The sequence below is a fragment of the Schistosoma mansoni genome, chromosome W (genome assembly GCF_000237925.1).
Source record: "Schistosoma mansoni strain Puerto Rico chromosome W, complete genome".
Taxonomy (NCBI): domain Eukaryota; kingdom Metazoa; phylum Platyhelminthes; class Trematoda; order Strigeidida; family Schistosomatidae; genus Schistosoma; species Schistosoma mansoni.
The window spans coordinates 49,728,015-49,746,822 of NC_031502.1; the positions used below are offsets into that span (position 1 = coordinate 49,728,015).

An 18,808-nucleotide genomic window follows, 5' to 3' on the forward strand; every position below is an offset into this window, starting at 1 on the left:
GATTTCCTTACATGTGTTATATTATGAGTTAAATAATGCCTAAGATTGTAATTGAAAAACTGCATGCAACTTGCATGGTGATTTAAAGGTTAAGCGTCCGATTTCGGCACCACTCATAGTCATGGATGAGTACTACTGAGGGATCCCAATACTGGGGCAAAACAGCTGTCCAATGCATCCAGGTTTTTAATGGCGGTCTAACTAAGATCGGTTCATAATTTAGATAAAATTCGATAATATCCACAACCTTCAGTACTGATAAATAACATTTTATTATGTTTTCGTCAATAAAATGTAACATGTTAGCTACATTTAATAGAATACGCAATTATAACTAATTTCTCATTATACTGAACAAATATATTTACTCACTCAACATAGTAACATCTTGTTCTTTTGAATAAAAAGATTAAGAAATATTTGAAATCATCTCTCATATTTGTAAACTAGGTAGAGATACCAGTCTATGGGTATGGTAGCCATAATACAGAAATACAAATAAGTTATTGAAATTTCAAGAACTATCAAATCCAGGGACAGTTTCTAAGCAAAATCTTTTTGCTAAACCACGATTATACCGGTGGTTAGAAACACACAGCAGATAAAGTTTTGACAAAAGGTTGAAAATCATTAGTGAATGCGAATACTGAGCTGTTTTTGTGAACCTCTGAAACAGCGGCCAACATGAAGAACAGATTCGATTAAACATGAAATAGTAGAATATCACAAGCTAATGACTTACTTTATAAGCTGGAATAGGATGACCCCAATAAAGCTGGCGACTTATACACCAATCTTTATGATTTGTTGGTTTTAACCATTCCGACCAAATTAATTTTTGATTTTCTGGAAATAATTCTAGCTGATTAGAATGAACAGCCTTGAAGCATAATATGAGATCACAAAGAGATAAAATTATTTTTTAGAAAATACTAAGACAGATTCAAAAACAGCTATTTCAACTTCTAAAATATTATGTAATACAATCAGAATACACCATGAAATTGGAAAGCGTTAGTAGTGTAGAGTAATCACTAAGGATATAAATGTACTCAGTCATCATTTCATACATTACTGTACAGTTTTGATTTGTTCTAAGATACTGTACTATAAAAATATATGAAAACATATAAAATCAGATGTATTCATATAGATATTGCTACTAGTATTTGAAATGAAAGTACATCTGGCAGAAACTGAATACAAGAAATGTAATGTATGGAGCAGTGATTTAATAACGAAATTCATAAAGATCAAATGAATCAGAATTATACTATTTGCAAGGACTTTGCACTAAATCTATAACAGATATTTAATAACTCGCAGTTCCTTGCGATGAACATTTCTAAATGTATCTAATGTTTATGAAATAAGTTGAAATGTATTATAACTACTTTTAGCATCTGTTTATGCGTATAACCACTCATATCTATAATATTTGAAAATGTATGCGTAAATAGCATATATTAATGTCTCTTGAGGGAACATCGTAATTAAAAGAACCAATTTCAATCAGATTACGTATAGTCTTACACCAGAGACCATGGTTATTTCACTGTTTCTGAACACAATTTTAATACTTATTTAGAACTTTTTTCTGATATTAGAGTTGTTTATTGAATGACTTGAGTCTGAACTACCGAAAACCCGAACGAGATTTTTAAATGATCAGTAAGAGTATGGAAAACAAAAGAAATATGAGGTGAGATAGCTTCTACAAGTTTAATGCATGGTTATAACTTAAAGATCTTTTCTACAATTCTGAAACCCATATAATTATAGTTTTTAAGTAATATGATTGATTTTTTTGTAAAAGTTGTTCGAATTTGATATTGTTTTATCAATGCTCAAATCGAACAATCTGGTATTGTGACCTATAAGCCGTTCTATGCATCATAAATTATGTTCACCGTTCAAAGCTACAGCGTTTAACTACTACTTTTACATCGTCAACCGTTCCAATCATTTTAAAGAGTTTGTAAAACATGATCATAACAACTTTCTGATGTAAGTTATCTTCTCCATTTACGTCAATTTTTTGTATAAGAAATAACAAAATCAAAAGTAGACACAACATGATTAATTCGATAAAATGATTACACTTCGCTGTTGAAAGATCAATTATTATCTTGCGAAAAAAAGAAAATATTTCATTTGATTAGAAACTAACTTACTTTCACTGCAGCCTCAGCTAAATCTTTTGTACGTACAAACCATTGTTTTTTAATCATCGGTTCAATAATATCACCAGAACGGGAACAAATTGGTAATAATGCAGGTCGGCCTCCATTGGCTCCAATATTTTGCCGACGTTTATATAGGCCAAGTTTAGTGAGTTGTTCAACTAAACGTTGACGTGCTATGAATCTGGGTAATCCCTGAAATAAAATTAATGGTAAACGCATACATTGAAGTTAGTCAGATAAGTGATAAACAAACTATAATGGAGAATTTCATGTCAATGATGATAAATAAGTTCATGACTATCTAATTTATATCCGTATTGACAAAAAATCTTATGACATAAACAGGATGAAAGTTATGATTGATTAATTACTGAGTAGTGACCAATGCTATATTTGTCTAATCATTTAACGTGGATCAAATTCTATTGATCACATTGCGATGCGGCCACTAGTACAAGTGATTCAACATGGTGTGCATTATCTTGAGATGTAAGGTAGTCGTAGGTAGTCAATCAGTACTAAAAGGTTAGACAAATATAACGTTAGTTACCACTCAATGATCTATTAATTGTAAATAACTCAACATCACAGATCATTGCAGCCGGAATAGTTCATTGGTAATGACCAATACTTCAAAGTTCAGTGACATAGGTTCTAATCGATCAAGAGGGACAAGTTTCCTTAGGATTATAGATATATCTTATTGACAAGTGTCATGTAGCAAACAAATAAAGGTTCAGAGCGTCCTGTTGACTACTTCTCACCACCTGAGAGAATAACAAACCAATTTTAACATAATTAGTGTAACTGTAAAGAAATCTCTCACTGAGCACAATGTGTCTCGTAATCAATAGACCAATCTAATTTTTAAAACAAACACGACCATTAACTGATATCGTTTAAGAATATGAGCTGGGTTAGTAATTTGATCAATCTATTCCATACATTCACATTCAATTTTGTAGAATAATCAGCTTAATTTAGATTCATGGAGACATCAATTAGTGATAAGCTTCTTAACAATATTAATGAAGAAAACATTGGTTAGAGAAATTCCAAGTGATGAACTAGCGAGAATTTAGTCACAAAAAAAGTGATTACACAAAAAGTAATGTTTTGTTTTGTTTTGAAAGCTACAAAAGCACTCGAATCTTTTAAATCGTACTACTCAAATAATGAGGAAATTGGGAAGAATACATAACTACTGAATGTGAACAGGACAAACAAAACATTTAGTAATTATTAGTACTTCATGGGTGATTAGACTGACATAACTGTGAACAGATAATATTCAAAGTTTATTTGAGAATACTCATAGTGTATTTAATTGTTATTTCTATCGGAACAACTGTATATCAATACAGTAAACAATAAGAAACTGAAAATGTGTGTAGAAATCAATGATGAAGAAAGCGGAATTACGAGTGATATTGATTTGCACAACAAAAGTATATAGTGATATATCCTTATATAATACTAATTTGTATTACCTAACACCATTTTTTTAATTATGGTGATTCAAATACTTGTAAATCAACATTTTATTTAACTTCATAACACAAACAGTGATCTACGTCAACTCTAACTCTATTTCAACAAACAAATATTAGAATGTGAGGTATCATTACCAAGGTTTGAGTTGATATTTTCTAATAAATTGAGGATTGGATGGATTGTTACAAATAAAATAATATATTTATAATATCCCAAAGAGTAGAAAAATTAAATTTTTTTTAAGTTTCATAATTCAGTGTAACCCACTTCTTCAGAATTAGGAGGACTTCATCCTTTTACATATCTAATAGAACTTTAATGTATGCTTGACAATGGTTAAAATACAAATGTATTCTCAGTATAGGGTTGTGGGGATTGATGAGTTTAGATTGATATCATGAATGGACTAATAATAGACCACCATTAAGAACCTGGAAGCACTGGGTGGCTGTTTCGTCCTAGTATGGTATTCTTCAGTGGTGTGAACCCACGATCCCGCGAGCGGGACTCGAGCCCAGGACCTTCAGTCTCGCACGCGAACGCTTAACCTCTAGACCACTAGACCGTATTCCTTAGATTTCTAACTGTAAATCCATGGAAAGAAGATTTTGAGAACAATAGTTTGTCTAATTGTACTTACTTTTCAACACTCAGTTTCAATCTTCATACTTGTTATTTCACAGTAAAATCTTTAAGAGAGTAAATAGGAGCACCCGACAAAGAAAAGTATTACTAAGGTAGTTTGCTAATAAAACTAAGCACAGTTTTGAATTCGAGTGAGGTATGGGACAATGGTAGCTCAAAATAAAAAAAACCGTTTTTAATCCCAAATATTAACAAGCGGCTGTAACATGAAAAAAACTTCGGAATAATGACATCGTGACTGTTTGATACACGTTAGAACTGAGTAAATTTACAAACAACTATCTACACATGATACTTCAGATCTGTTGGCCGAGCACCATCAGCAACAGCCTGTATTAACGGATAACAAACCAGCTTTCAGCTGAGGAGGAAAGTAAGAAAAGACGCTGGAGGTGAATGGGATACACAGTGCGGAAACCAAATGGCATCGCGAGGGAAGCCTCAACTTGGAATCCTCAAGGCGTAGGGAAAAGAGTCAGACCGAAGAACACATTGCGCCAGGGATTAAAGGCAGACATAAAAAATGAATAGCACTTGCAAACAACGGGAAAGGGGAGCTCAAGAAAAGAATTGATTGAAGGATCCTGGCCGGTGGCTTATGCTCCATGTGAGGCAACAGGTATAATTAAGTAAATTTAAATTAACTAATGGACCTACGATCATTGGGTTGTTACATATCGTTTTTCGATAATGAGTGTCCGGTTGAAAAAAAACACAGTACAGGACGTCCGACTTTTTTATCCTCAGAACAATAAAAAATCACTTACGCAATGATAATAGCTAATTTGAAATTACTTTTTAGAATTAAGCAATATTAATTATACTCTTTTCATATATAACTTCTAGATTTATATCCTTCTATCTGTCATTAAACTAAGATTTCACCTGAACAATTATCATCATGTTCTTTTCTAAAAATTTAATAAGTTACACAATGATAAAAAATATGGAATAATAAAATAAAAACAATGAACAAAGACTTTTTTAAAAAATTGCTATAAAAAATAACCTACATCAAATTCAGTTCCTGTATTTGTTATGCAGCCAGAATTATCGAAAACATATTTAACAGGGAGTTGATGCCGTTTAGCTACTTCCCAATCAACTTGACTATGACCTGGGCTGAGTTTAACAACACCTAATAATCAGTTAAAATTTAAAGATTAATGGTAGAAATTCTATAATTAATATATAAGATATCTTTAGACGGCAATAACTGAAGAAGTTACCACGTACCTTGATGTTTTTTAGTAAAAATAAACTTCAGTACAGTTCGATTCTTCAGTTATGTTCAAAAACATTTTCCTAGATTTATCAAATGGATTTTGTTGGGATTAGTTTAATTGGTGGGTGCTGTTCATTACAGATTGAGTTTATTTGAGGCACCGATGAAAACATAAGAGCATTTGATAGCTGTTTCAACCTAGTACTAGAATTTTTAACAGTGAATACCAAAATTTCGTTTTATTCTGTAGCCATACTTAAATGATCGTTAGACCAACAATGAAATAGAACTAATTAAGTTTAGAATATGTCACCAAGTAGTTTTGGAAAATTCTATCAGATAAGAAGTAACGAGTATAACTTTATCGGTGTTCTACAACAATTTAGAATAGTGATCACAAAACATTAAAATCACTACGTAATAAGAAGTATGCTAATAATTAGATAGTGAAGAATACAAACGGAAAGAGGCGGAAAATTACAAACAAATGATAACAAGATTAAAAATAAAATTTCAAAAAATTAAGGAAAGAGTAATGATAATAATGTCATTTGTTATGTCCGGCCATGGAAGGGATAGGAGGGTTACAAATTTCTTCTGTACACATAAATTGAGGTGAAATGTACGAATTCCTATGGCTTCTGATATATGAAGGAGACGGGAACGAACTCTGTTGGGAAATGATGGAGGTATACCATAGATCACTCGAAATGATTTCGATTTATCTACATCTCTTCCTAGCCAAGCTAGAAAAAATGGACCACTTAAGGAGGCTATTAAGAAGCTTGATTTATACTGCCGCTACATCGACGACACACTCATTGTCGTAGATCAGAACACCAGTGAGGATAAACTACTAGAACAGTTCAACAGTGTTCATCCAGCGCTTAGTTTCACTGATGAAGGTGAGTGTGACAAAAAGCTGAATTTCCCTGACACCACACTAAACAGGCGAAGTGATGGCTCGTTAAGTAGAAGTGTGTATAGAGAAAGTCCCTCTGCCTGCCAATATACTCACTTCTATAGCTTTGCGCCTATCCAATATAAGAAAAATTTGGTTAGATGCCTCACTAGTAGAGCAAAAAAAGATCTGTTCAGTAGATACTTTAAGTCCGGAGCTGGAATTTATCAATAACTCACTGACAGAGATCGGCTACCCTAGTACGTTCATTAAGTACATGTATTATACAAGAAAAAAGTCTGAGATTTCAACTGTTCGGAAGAAACCGTTATACATGAAACTACAATTCAATGGGGATGTGGCTAGTGATACTCTGAAAGATATATTAACGAAAGTAATTAGTAGGACATTCTACGCAGCCAATCTTGCATTGACTTTCTCGAGTCGACCAGCGATGTCTACTCAAACGAAGGAAAAGCTACCTGAGTTGGCCTCCTCTATGTGCATTTATAAGTTCAGCTGTTCCTGTGGAGATAGCTATATCGGGCGTACTACTAGGCAACTTAACCAACGAATGAGTGAACATCTACCAGGATGGTTTGGGAAGGGCCAGATAAAAACAATACGCAGTTCTATCTTGTCACATCTAATTGATAGTGATCATAATGTAGATAAATCGAAATCATTTCGAGTAATCTATCATATATCTCTATCATTTCCCAACGGAGTTCGTTCCTGTCTCCTTCATATAGCAGAAGCCATAGGAATTCGAACATTTCCCCCCCAATTTAGTTCTACAACAATTGTCAAATAAAATTATTTGCCCAAACTATCTAGTAAAAGTGTACTACTAAGTAAGTAATCTTATACTGTATTCCAGTTATTTACATTCCATTTAATTAAATGTATTATAAAACATAATAATTAAATATTTATGATTAATAAAAATGATACTACAAATATATCACTGAAGCTCTGCTTAGTATCATAAAAAAGATATAACAAAAATACATTCGATTAACCATCAAACCGTCAATTATTGGACGTCAGGCATAACACGTATATATATATATATATATATATATATATATATATATATGTATATATATATGTATATATACATATATATTCGTCGCGTATTTTAGTTGGATGAAACTAGGAAAGAAGGCCCAGGACAGAGTGGGTTGGAGAATGCTGGTCGGCGGCTTATGCTCTATTGGGGGCAACAGGCGTAAGTAAGTAATTTTTAGTTTGCTTATTTAGACTTGTAGTGAATAATGTATTAGTACGCATAAAATAGTTGATTTTCACTCAGATTTAACTATACAACTCAACAACTTATTTTTCACATGTTTCATGTAAATATACTTCAAAATCATAGCTCACTTTACTAAAGTTCAAAGGGGGGAGAAAAACAAGAACGACCTGGGCAAAGAAACATGAATTCCTAGGCCTTTATCAACTAGTTAAGACCTGTACTTTCAAATAACATACTTATAGAAATGTAACCGGTTACAATTCATTTTTAACATATATTGACATCGTATAACAAAGGCTAAATAATGTTTTAGCTAAATAATATTCAAAAGAACATTTTCAAACACTGTATTACGAAGATTTCACAATATCTAATTTCTTGAATATGTATTAATGCTTCCTTGTAACAATAGTCACGAAAAACATGTTTTTTTAATCTGTATTTCCGTATGACCTTTGCTATTTTCTGATTGGTTATTGGCAATTTATATATCCTAAGGTCATATTGATCACTATAAGTAGAGAGAGTAGTTCCACTGTGATTTTGTCTTCATAAATATCAAATTTCTCTCCGAACTGTTGAGTTGTTTTTGGAGTAGGGATCATTATTGACGAGAGGCGTGTCAGTGGCCACCTTAACGGGTTTGCAATAAGTTCTATTTGTATTAGAATTATCTCGATAGTTCGTAAATGGCAGTTGGCCGAACCGAGCACAATCGCAGGATACAACACACTGATTAGAATGGTAAATAACGACAATATAGTTTGAATAGGTTGGTTATATAGATTCAAAAATGAACACATGTCAATACACGCGTTTACAATGAATTCTGATTAATCTTATTTATACGCGTATGTTAATCTCCATTTATTATTTAAATAGGTATATGTTACGAGTTGTAAAAAGATAGCTTAAACTGAACGAAATAAAATGGAATCATTGTATTCGTCTAAGGCAAATTAGTGTTTCATTGATGTAAAAGAGAAAATTGAACGTTATTTCAGTGGTAAATACAAATATTTTAGAAACTGAGTTCATTCGAATGCAAACGACCAGTTCACAATATGTTGACTGTGATACACATGCTTCAAGCGCTTCTCCATAAACAATAATAACACCAGGTACCTATAACATTTCATTTTATTCAGAATACATAATGTGTATGAGAAAATAATGATAGCTTTTTATATTTAATCATCAAGCTGTACCAAAGTGGTATGTTTCCTCCAATTCATTTCAGAATATATTATTCTCCCACATGTTTGTTGAATGAATATTATAAACAGAAGTAAATTATACCACAAATCTTACCTGTACCTATTTCAGGCTGAACTAATTGTGCATCAGAAATTATCGGAAGATGTTCATTTGGATAGAATGGATGTTCTACGTAACACCCAATTAAATGTTGATAACGTTTATCATCTGGATGGACAACTAGAGCTATACTAGCAAGCATTGTTTCTAAACGTGTAGTCGCTATAACTAATTCGTCCAATCTAGAAATATTAACAATAATTGAATGAGGAAACAAATATCTAACCAGTAGTGAACTATGTTGAAAAATTTAAACCAAATTATGGTGATTAACTAGCAGAATCCAACTGAGATTGAGGGCTAGATAATATGAAACAGATAGTTACTAAGTGGTCATTTGGTGTGAATCTTTGAGTTCTATGAGAGGTCGATCAGAACTCAGAAAGTCAATTGATAGTGTATCATACATACTCTCTCTTTCTATGTAGCTGGGTGGCTCGGGTTCTAATTCGAGAAGAAATAACAGTTCCTTTAAGACTGTACAACCATAAGTCACATGTACTAAACACTAAATATTCAGTAGTCGAATACAATCCAATATAAAAAAACTGAGGGTTACATCAATTATGCAGTAGATATCAGAAATCCACATTTATTAAAACTAAAGAAGTTACAGAGAGACACATAATACTTATGTGGCAGTTGAGAATCGAATCTTTAGCTAAAGATATTCTCAAAAACTAAAAGTCTACATTATTTTCCTACTCAAAAAGTACATGACTAGAAGCAAACTGCTGAGTTTTAAGATTTATTCCAATTACCTACTACACTAGCAAACAGATTGAAAGCTTCTAAAAAAGAACCCAGTGGTGTATGTATTACTAACCCTCATCAAATAGGAATGACTTGGAATATAACACATAAAATTGCATGGAGTTGGTGATGAAATGGTGATATATTTGTTATTCATTTATCAGAATTACCTTGAACCAGGGTGATTACGTTCTGATAATAACGATTTTGGTGGATCTATCACACGAAAGGCAAAATAATCCATTACACCAAATTCAACTGGCTTTTCATAACCTGGTACATTGAGAAATGTCGACTCTGAAATATCACGAAATTCAACCTTTTAAATCAAAAAATAGGAATAAAGGTAAAAATAAAGTTACGGAAAGAAAGAGTAATCTTGAAAAGACAAACATTATGACAATGACATAAAATTAACATACATTCAAGACATAAACGGGACTTAATGATCACGAGTTATTGCTGGTAATATTTTTGACTTGAAGTTTAAAAACACGTGAATTTTGGGTTTTCTCAAGTGATAAATAATTGAGTCAGTTTTGTGATTGGTAAATATACTATTGAAATAACTTAAAATACTTTATTGTTTGTAAATAAACTGACGTTATCCTTATAACTAACTTACTACTGAGTACAGATTCTTGTACTTGACTTTGAGCCATACCGAAGAAGGTGGAGTAATATTCAAACCTGGGACTTGATGATAAAAAGGTATAAATGGTTTAACTATTAAGTTATGTACTTATAACATTGATTCAAGTTTTATTCAGTGTTTGTTTGGTTAATATTTTCTTTTCCTTGATTTCGTTATAATTAGTCAAATAATGGGGTTATTGGATAACATTTAATGTAAACCTAAATAAAAAACTACTCTTGTTTTCATTTTATTTCAATAAAACTAGTACTTTCGGTAATACGTTAATAAAGTGCAGACAACAAACATTGAAAATAAATCTGCTCTAAATACATAGGCATTAATTTTTATAAATAACATAGCTTTATAAATTTAGTTTGGTGGTCTAGCTTTAACTGACTCATGATCTCAACTATGAAAATACTGAAATCTCCACAAAAACTCCTTTTGATAATAATCAAAATATGCTCACTACTGACTGGCTTCAAGAGGTATTTCCTGGAGTTCTAGTGAGAAGCAGTGACCAGTGGAGTTCAAACCACGTCTGTTGTGAGATAGGAACTCACTGAAGACGATTGGTGAACGGTTGCTCAACTTCGTGGATTGGTTGAAGTTAGACATTAACACCATCGGATGCCAGCTCAGTGGTCTATCGGTTAAGTGCTCTGGCGCGAGACTGGTAGGTCCTGGGTTCTAATCTTGCGAGGCGAGATCAGGGATGCGCATGACTGAATAGTCCCACAATAGGACGAAACGGTCGTCCAATGCTTCCAGCTTTTCCTTGGTGGTCTAGCTTCAACTGACTCGTGATCTCAACTACGAAAATACTGAAATCTCCACCAAAACTCCTTCTGATATTAATATATAAAGCAATTAAGTTTAACTGTATAAGTAATTATAAATATATTCTTTGATCATACAAGTTCGACATACGTAGGAATAAAACAAGCGAATTCAGAATGTAATCAACCACAGAAAAAAAGTATCTTCCTCCTGTGTCCTATAGTTAGTTCTTTGGAACCTCAGATAAAATTCGAAATTTCTCATCCATTTTAATAGAACTTCCATAATACATCAAATTAGTAAAGATGGTGTAGTTTACAGATTGTTATTCTTCTGCACAATAGCGACTATACGTTGTTATGAACAACAGAAATATTGAGTTGGAATTAATAAATTACTTATAATATAATAATTTGAAACAATTCTCCATTTTTTCTTAACTTACTTCGATATCAGAGATGGCTGTTTGAAGATAACAACACCAAGATATAAAACTTTCCGACTGATAAATCAATCCTGCATTGTACAATCTTAAAAATGCTTCAGTGACACATTCAGAATGGCTCTAGGAATAATTTTGTTTAAAAATATGTTATGAAAATTAGAATGAAATGATAACAACGCAAAAATTAATAGATATAAACCCACAATCAACAAAAAGGAACTGAATTTTTCCTTTCAAAAAACATATTTATCCACCAGTGATAAATGAAAAAGATGAAAGTGATTAAGAATTTGTTCTTATCTAAAGTCTTCAAAGGCAGTTAACGATGATGATTAATATAGAAAGTTCAGGTTTTGGATGTCCTGATAGATTGATGGTTCATTATCGCTACACATTAACAGAATGTGATTTGTTTTGCAAATATAACCTTTCTGACTTAAAGGCATATTCAAATCATGAACCGACCTAGGTTAGACCATCACTGAAAACCAGAAAGCTCTTGATGGCTATTTCATCCTAGTATGGGATCACTCAGAAGTGCTCATCGACCATCATTGATAATTTTTCTAGGAATATCACTTTACAATTGAAGAAATATCTAAATGTAAGCCATCTAATTTGATTTTTATATTCAAGTGTTTGAACATGTAATTGATGGATTAACTGAATTGACATTTAACACAAATTTATTGATATGTATAGTCAACTGAGCGGAAAATACAAGACAGAAACTATGATAATCATTTAACTACTTACTAATTTTAATCTTTCAGGTACTATAAGATTACTATTGATATAGTTGCACAAAATATAATTAATTGTTTTCGTATAAAAACAGACAGAATTTCTTAAGCAAAATTACTAAAAAGCAATTCAACCAACAATTTTTAAGTTTCACTGTCAGTTTGACTTACAGGACTTAATGTAAAAAACTCTCTACTCCAATCCAAGCATAAACCAAGACTATTCAATTGTTCACGGATCAATTCGGCATGTCTAGAAATGATGGAGTACATAAAGACTCAGTGAAAGATGTGAATATATGCAAATCACCAACAAACATCTATCTATATAAACCATCAAATGGAGAGAAAAAAAAACAATAATAGCGAGCTTGATATTAACATCAATGTTGAAACTAGAACCAATTGATTTTTGGAACTCGTTGGCAAGGTATACACACCCGTGATCGTGAGAGACTGATGCTCGAAACTTCGGTTCAGGGTTTACTGTCGACTACATCTAACCACCATCTTACATCTCAACATAGTGTACGGAATGGGGAATTACTTAGATCAGTGGTCATGTTATAACTTGATCGATAGAACCCGATCAGCTCTAAAGTACCTAATATACATGACGTTGGTTACCGCTCAGTGATCAATCAGTTGTAAATACATCTCAGTCTTACAAGAGGTCGGTTGCGGCCCAAACTGTTCAGTGGTAACGTCTCTGACTGTGAAGCTAGATGACACAGGGTCGAATCTGTCAGAGAGAATCAGTTCCTTAAAGATAACAGGCACACTTTGTTGATGGGTTACAAATGGCACGAAGCCTAGGTTCAAGGTATCCTATCAACTTTCGTCAACCACTATCCTTCAATAGCTCTATTCTCTTCTAATTTTTCAGTTGTTTCAAAAGACAAATCTTGTCAAAGGGATTTATTGAGAAGAACCAAATAATATTGAATGTACATCAACCTTAATTCAATACAAATTAAATTTAATGATTATCAACTGAGCTACTGTTATTTCAACACTAACTTTACAAACACGTTAATGTATGGAGCTGTAACGTGAATGACTACCAAAAAATCAAAAGAATTCAAAAACAGCTGTCTACACAAGATACTCCAGATCCATTGGTCAGAGACCATTAGTAATAATCTACTCCAGTAGAGGACAAACCAGCTGCTAGTTGAGAAGGAGATCAGGAAAGGACGGCAGGGGTGGATAGGATACCCTTTACGAAGACCATCATGTTGGATCACAAAGAAAACCCTGACTTGGAATCCTCAAAGTAAAAAGAAGCAGACTAAAGAACACATGGTGCCCAGAGTTGGAGACAGACATCAAGACCATGAATATCACTTGACAAAAGCCGGAAGGAAATGAGAGCCCAGGACAGAAGTGTTTGAAGATTGCTGGTTGGTGACCTATGCCGCATGTAGTAGTAGTAGGGATAGGTAGATAAGTAAGTAATCTAAATTAAAATTATAGACTATTGGATTTATAGGTGTAGGATTAACCATAACCATGAGAAAATTTAGGACTGATCTTATGAGGGTGGGAGCGAATGGATTATCCTAATAAGTTTAAAACTAAAACTCTTTGATTCTTCAACTTATCCAAGCTTGTAAGATCAATAAATGTAAACATCGCAGTCCTGCAAGTGACTAGTGGGAGCACATACAGCTCAATAGTAACGTTTCAAACTCTGAAGCTGAGTGGTATAGGTTCCAATTCCATAGTGGTTATAGGCTACCTCAAAACTGTCGTTACGATTTGTTGACATATACTGGTTCCAACCATTTTAACACTAGAAGACATGTTACACATAAAAAAGAAACAAATGCACTAACTGATTCTTCCAATCCCAAATACGTTGAATAAAATTTTCCCGTCCCAGTAATAACCTTGGATTTGAAGGAAACTGACAGCTCAACACTGATGACTTAGATTGATTATTAGGAAATTGACTAGAATTTAATGAATATTGTTTTAGTAAATCTCTTTCAACTATTGACTGCGTCGCAATTCCAGCATGGTCCATACCAGGAACCCATAGAACTGTTTTTCCATGCATTCTGTAACTAACAGAAAAAACTAACAAATAATTAACTATAAATCGTACCACAAGGTCAGGTGAATGGTATCATAACTGCAAACTAATGATAAACATTTTACTGCAGTGATGAATTTCAAAAACACTTATTACAAAATTAAATACTTGAGTGATGACTATTGGGACCAATGTTTACACAACATAATCCATAATCATGTTCCTCTCTTCTTTATTAAGTAAGATCAACTTCTTTAAACCCATTGACATGTTAAATTATTTGGTTGAATAATCATCAACTCAATGAATCTAAACAAGTGCATAGACAGTATTCCATTCACTTCGCAGTCTTAGTGCTAATAACTAGGGAAAAACATTGGCCGAAAAAGTACATTTAGCACAAGGTGTTAAAAAAAATTTGAATCAAATTGATACTGACCATATAACTATGAGCCCCCTAATGACCTGGTACGGTTGAGGGTGCGGACAGTCAGCTCTCCTTCTCGAAATGCTCTCACATGGCCACGCGTATAAAGCAACTACCTGGGAAGTATTACTCACTGCTTTCTCACAGTGCAAGTGTTGTTTACGAAATCGAGAGAACGAAAAACAAATGACCGGCGCTTTAACCGGGTTGGTGGACACAGGGTGTTTGGTGCTCCCTTGTACCAATGTTTGTGTTCAAATAAGTAAATAAAAATATATCAAAAGATGGCTAGCGATAGTGGTTTGAGCCTAATTATTTTTAGAGCGGATACTTTAGGTGTAAACAAAAATATATAAAGTTCAAGTCTAATTCAATGTAATCCACAAGAGTAAAAAATGACATGAGAATATTTAAAGACAGCACAGAAGAAAAAAAACATATGACGATGTGAAGTAAAAGATGTGGAATAAGATATCCAAGATTTGTAGAACTACAAATAATAAACACATCTACGTCATTGTAATCGATATTTAACCATAATACATAACACGCTCAGTCATTGATAACAGAGATGTCACTCTGATCGCAATCAGAAAGCCTCCAGCTTCATATATCATTAACCTCAGAGGTTAATGACTCTATTATGAACTGCTCTTCTAACTTAACCCGACAATACGTTTAGGTAACTGTTGTCCAGTAAACTCTCCCTCCTCTTCTCTACCAAAAATTAGTATCATAAGAAAATCCAAAACTTGGCGAAACGAATTAAGTGGCAAACAAATGACTTAGGGTCGTTTTATTTTAACTGTGAAGTCAAATATTATTCTCATTGGAAAAGTGATATCAAAAACTATTTAGATAATATTCGCGTAGTAAAAAATTCCACCAAATCGCGGGCCACCTCAAGTTGATATTTTTTGAAAATTATCGATCTACAGTAAACAATAAACAAGAGGAATGATCATGAGTGGATAATACTTACCAACGAGCGATTGCATCTTGAATGGTACATGTAAGCGCATGTCCAACATGAAGTGTACCTGTGATATTCGGAGGTGGTAAAATCATGCTAACTATAGACTCGTTATGATTTGTCGCCAACTAATAATGAAAGAGAAAATACATAGTTGTAAACGACTGATCTAAGAAGCCGAACAACTTGAACGTATATTTAAAACAAAATTGGTTTTGTAAGCATATGTCTTATCTGTAACATGACTGAATTTATAAATTTACTCTTCTATATCTATAATGAATATGACTAAATAAACAGCCCAAAATACCACCTACTTACAAGATTTTGGATACAGAATTAAACTAAACAACGAAACGTTTAACATGACCATTCTACAATATTTATTCTGATTATTGTTTACAAAAACATTTAGAAATCTTCATTTTGTATAAAATAGGCGGAAAACATGAATATGTACAAAAAAAATAAGCTCATTATTAATGTCTAACTTAAACAAGATGTAATTACGTGCGATTAGGTAACAATTCCAAGTAATATGGTGTTCAATACTAATCAACGACATTAATCAACCAACAAGCGACCAGATTATGAAGAAACCATTAATCCATGCGAACATCAGTTGGATTTGAAAGTAAGTAAATTAAATGTATGGATATATTAGTGTATTGATAATTTCAGAATCTCTCAATCAGAAAAGAACCTAAACACAGATATTATGTGTTATTAATATTCATTCATGTGATTTTTGACGCATTTCTTATAAAAAGAGGGTTAACAAAAAGACATATATTAAGTAACTAGAAACCATACACATTCGTTGTCATTATCCAAATAAAAGGCAGAAGAATATATGCTTGTTAATGGTAATGATAATGATGAATAAAGATTTTACAAGTCAGTATTCACTTACTGTCTTGTCTGGATTAAATAGTTGTAAACGATCCCATAAAGATTTACATAGATTAGGATTTTCCACTAATGTTGGATTATACACATATTCTGAATCTAAGAGATAAGAGAGATAGAGAAAAATATGGTTGCAGAAATAGGTTTCTTTATATCTATTAAATATCAGTGAAACTCTATATATTTTCCACTTGTAACATAAACTGTTAACTGAAGTTTGATGTCCATCTTGCTTATACTTTCGTTTCACAGTCTGAATAAGTGACAGAGTAGCTAATAAAATTCCACAAACTAAAAGACGAGACTTGTCTCAAATTACGCAATATTATGGAAAGAAAATTTACAGAGTCAACGATGCTGTTAAAAACAAAGTAAATCTTTCAGATAAGTAAAAAAGGGAGTTATGACATATACTATAAGACTCAGAACAGACCTTGGATATGTTAAGCGGGATCATGGATAATATAACTGAGTAAAACGTTCAGCGCTTTGTCGAAAAATAAACAAGTCATGGAAAATAGAGAAAATTCCAAGAGTAGCATGTAAATAGAGGATTGTACTGTAAAAGCGTTCAAAAGTACAATTTTTGGTAGAAAATGGAAACATTGAAATAAGTGTATAAACAAGTGGGATAAACTATATGTGAAGAGAAAGAAATATCACTTGCTTAATTTCAATGAGGATGACACACAAATAGTCTGGAAAAATACAAACTACTGGTTATTAGTAAGTAATATACAAAAAGAAAATACGGGATATAGTGAAAAAATTAATATGTAGTGAAAATATCGTTATCCATGCTGCTAAGTTGTAAGAATAATCTATTGGTTAATCTGTTTACCCATCGAACCACCAATGAACATAAATTATCTAATTGCTTTTAGACTGTGATTTTAGATTGACTAAAAATGTACAGAAAAAGTTCATTTCTACCATATGATAATTACCCCAAGTTACACAACACAAGTTGTCTTCTTATATGTTTGTGATGTATGGTTCTCGGAGTACCAATCGTTTTGTTGTCAATTACATACCTGGTGCTACAAGAAACGGAATAATTCTTCCATAGAATAATGGCTATCCTGAACAACACATTATGAAAACCATGAGATTGAGACCTTACACTACAATTTTATAGCCTCTGTTCGATAAGTGATAAGTGTAGACCAATAAAATTTCTTTACCACAGACAGAGGAAGTTATTTTATAGTTGAAATCATGAGTCAATTGAAGCTAGACCACCAGGGAAAACATAAAAGTCCTGGACGGCCGTTTCGTCCTACTGTGGGACTCCTCAGCAATGAGAATCCACAATCCCGCCTCGCGAGATTCGAACTCAGGACAGTTGTGAATGTCTAATATCAACCAATCTGCTGATGATAACAGTCATATTGTCACTAGTAACTGGCTTCAAGAGGTATTTCCTGGAGTTCTAGTGAGAAGCAGCAACCAGTGTAGTTCAACCAGATCTGTTATGAGATAGTAACTCACTTAAGACAATGGTGGACGGTTGCTCAATTTCGTGGATTAGTTGAAGTTAGACATGAATATCGTTGGATGCCGGCTCAATGGTTCTAGAGGTTAAACTCGCGCGTGCGAGACTGATAGGTCCTGGGTTCGAACCTTGCGAGGTGGGATCGTGGATACGCACTGCTGACGGGTCCCACAATAGGACGAAACGGCCGTTCAGTGCCTCTAGGTTTCCCATGGTGGTCTAGCTTTATTTGATTCATGATTTCAACTATAAAATTAGTAAAATCTCCACAACCCTCCCTTCTGATACTAAGTAAGTGTTTATTAAAATTAATATTTGATAATCAAAACCTTCCGATAAAATCCTGAACAAGAAAACAAAAGTGTACTTTTAACCATACTTCTGTTTAAGTATAAAAAATAATAGCAACTTACGTAAAATATCCCATCGAGGACTAGATGTTGATACAGTAGTTTCATTATCATTTGATATTTCTGGACAAACCGTTTTCCATCGAATGAAAATATTGTTCAGCTGATATCTTTTATATACTTTCTTATGACCACATCCAAGATGCAGCAGTATTCGTAATTGGTTTTGCAT

The 18,808-nt window shown here is 33.0% G+C and overlaps 1 protein-coding gene across 1 annotated transcript in view; it reads right to left on the reverse strand.

The window, feature by feature from the left end:
• Nucleotides 1–18,808, reverse strand: part of Smp_096270 (valine-tRNA ligase) — a gene marked incomplete at both ends in the record, with an annotated part of 37,301 nt that extends 18,493 nt beyond the window's left edge. Inside the window, 11 exons of the mRNA XM_018790014.1 lie at nt 743–880; nt 2,175–2,378; nt 5,339–5,463; nt 9,021–9,208; nt 9,950–10,098; nt 11,642–11,761; nt 12,556–12,637; nt 14,223–14,453; nt 15,832–15,950; nt 16,736–16,830; nt 18,640–18,808. Coding sequence (XP_018655399.1) covers nt 743–880; nt 2,175–2,378; nt 5,339–5,463; nt 9,021–9,208; nt 9,950–10,098; nt 11,642–11,761; nt 12,556–12,637; nt 14,223–14,453; nt 15,832–15,950; nt 16,736–16,830; nt 18,640–18,808 — 1,620 coding nt within the window. The remainder of the gene's footprint in view (nt 1–742; nt 881–2,174; nt 2,379–5,338; nt 5,464–9,020; nt 9,209–9,949; nt 10,099–11,641; nt 11,762–12,555; nt 12,638–14,222; nt 14,454–15,831; nt 15,951–16,735; nt 16,831–18,639) is intronic.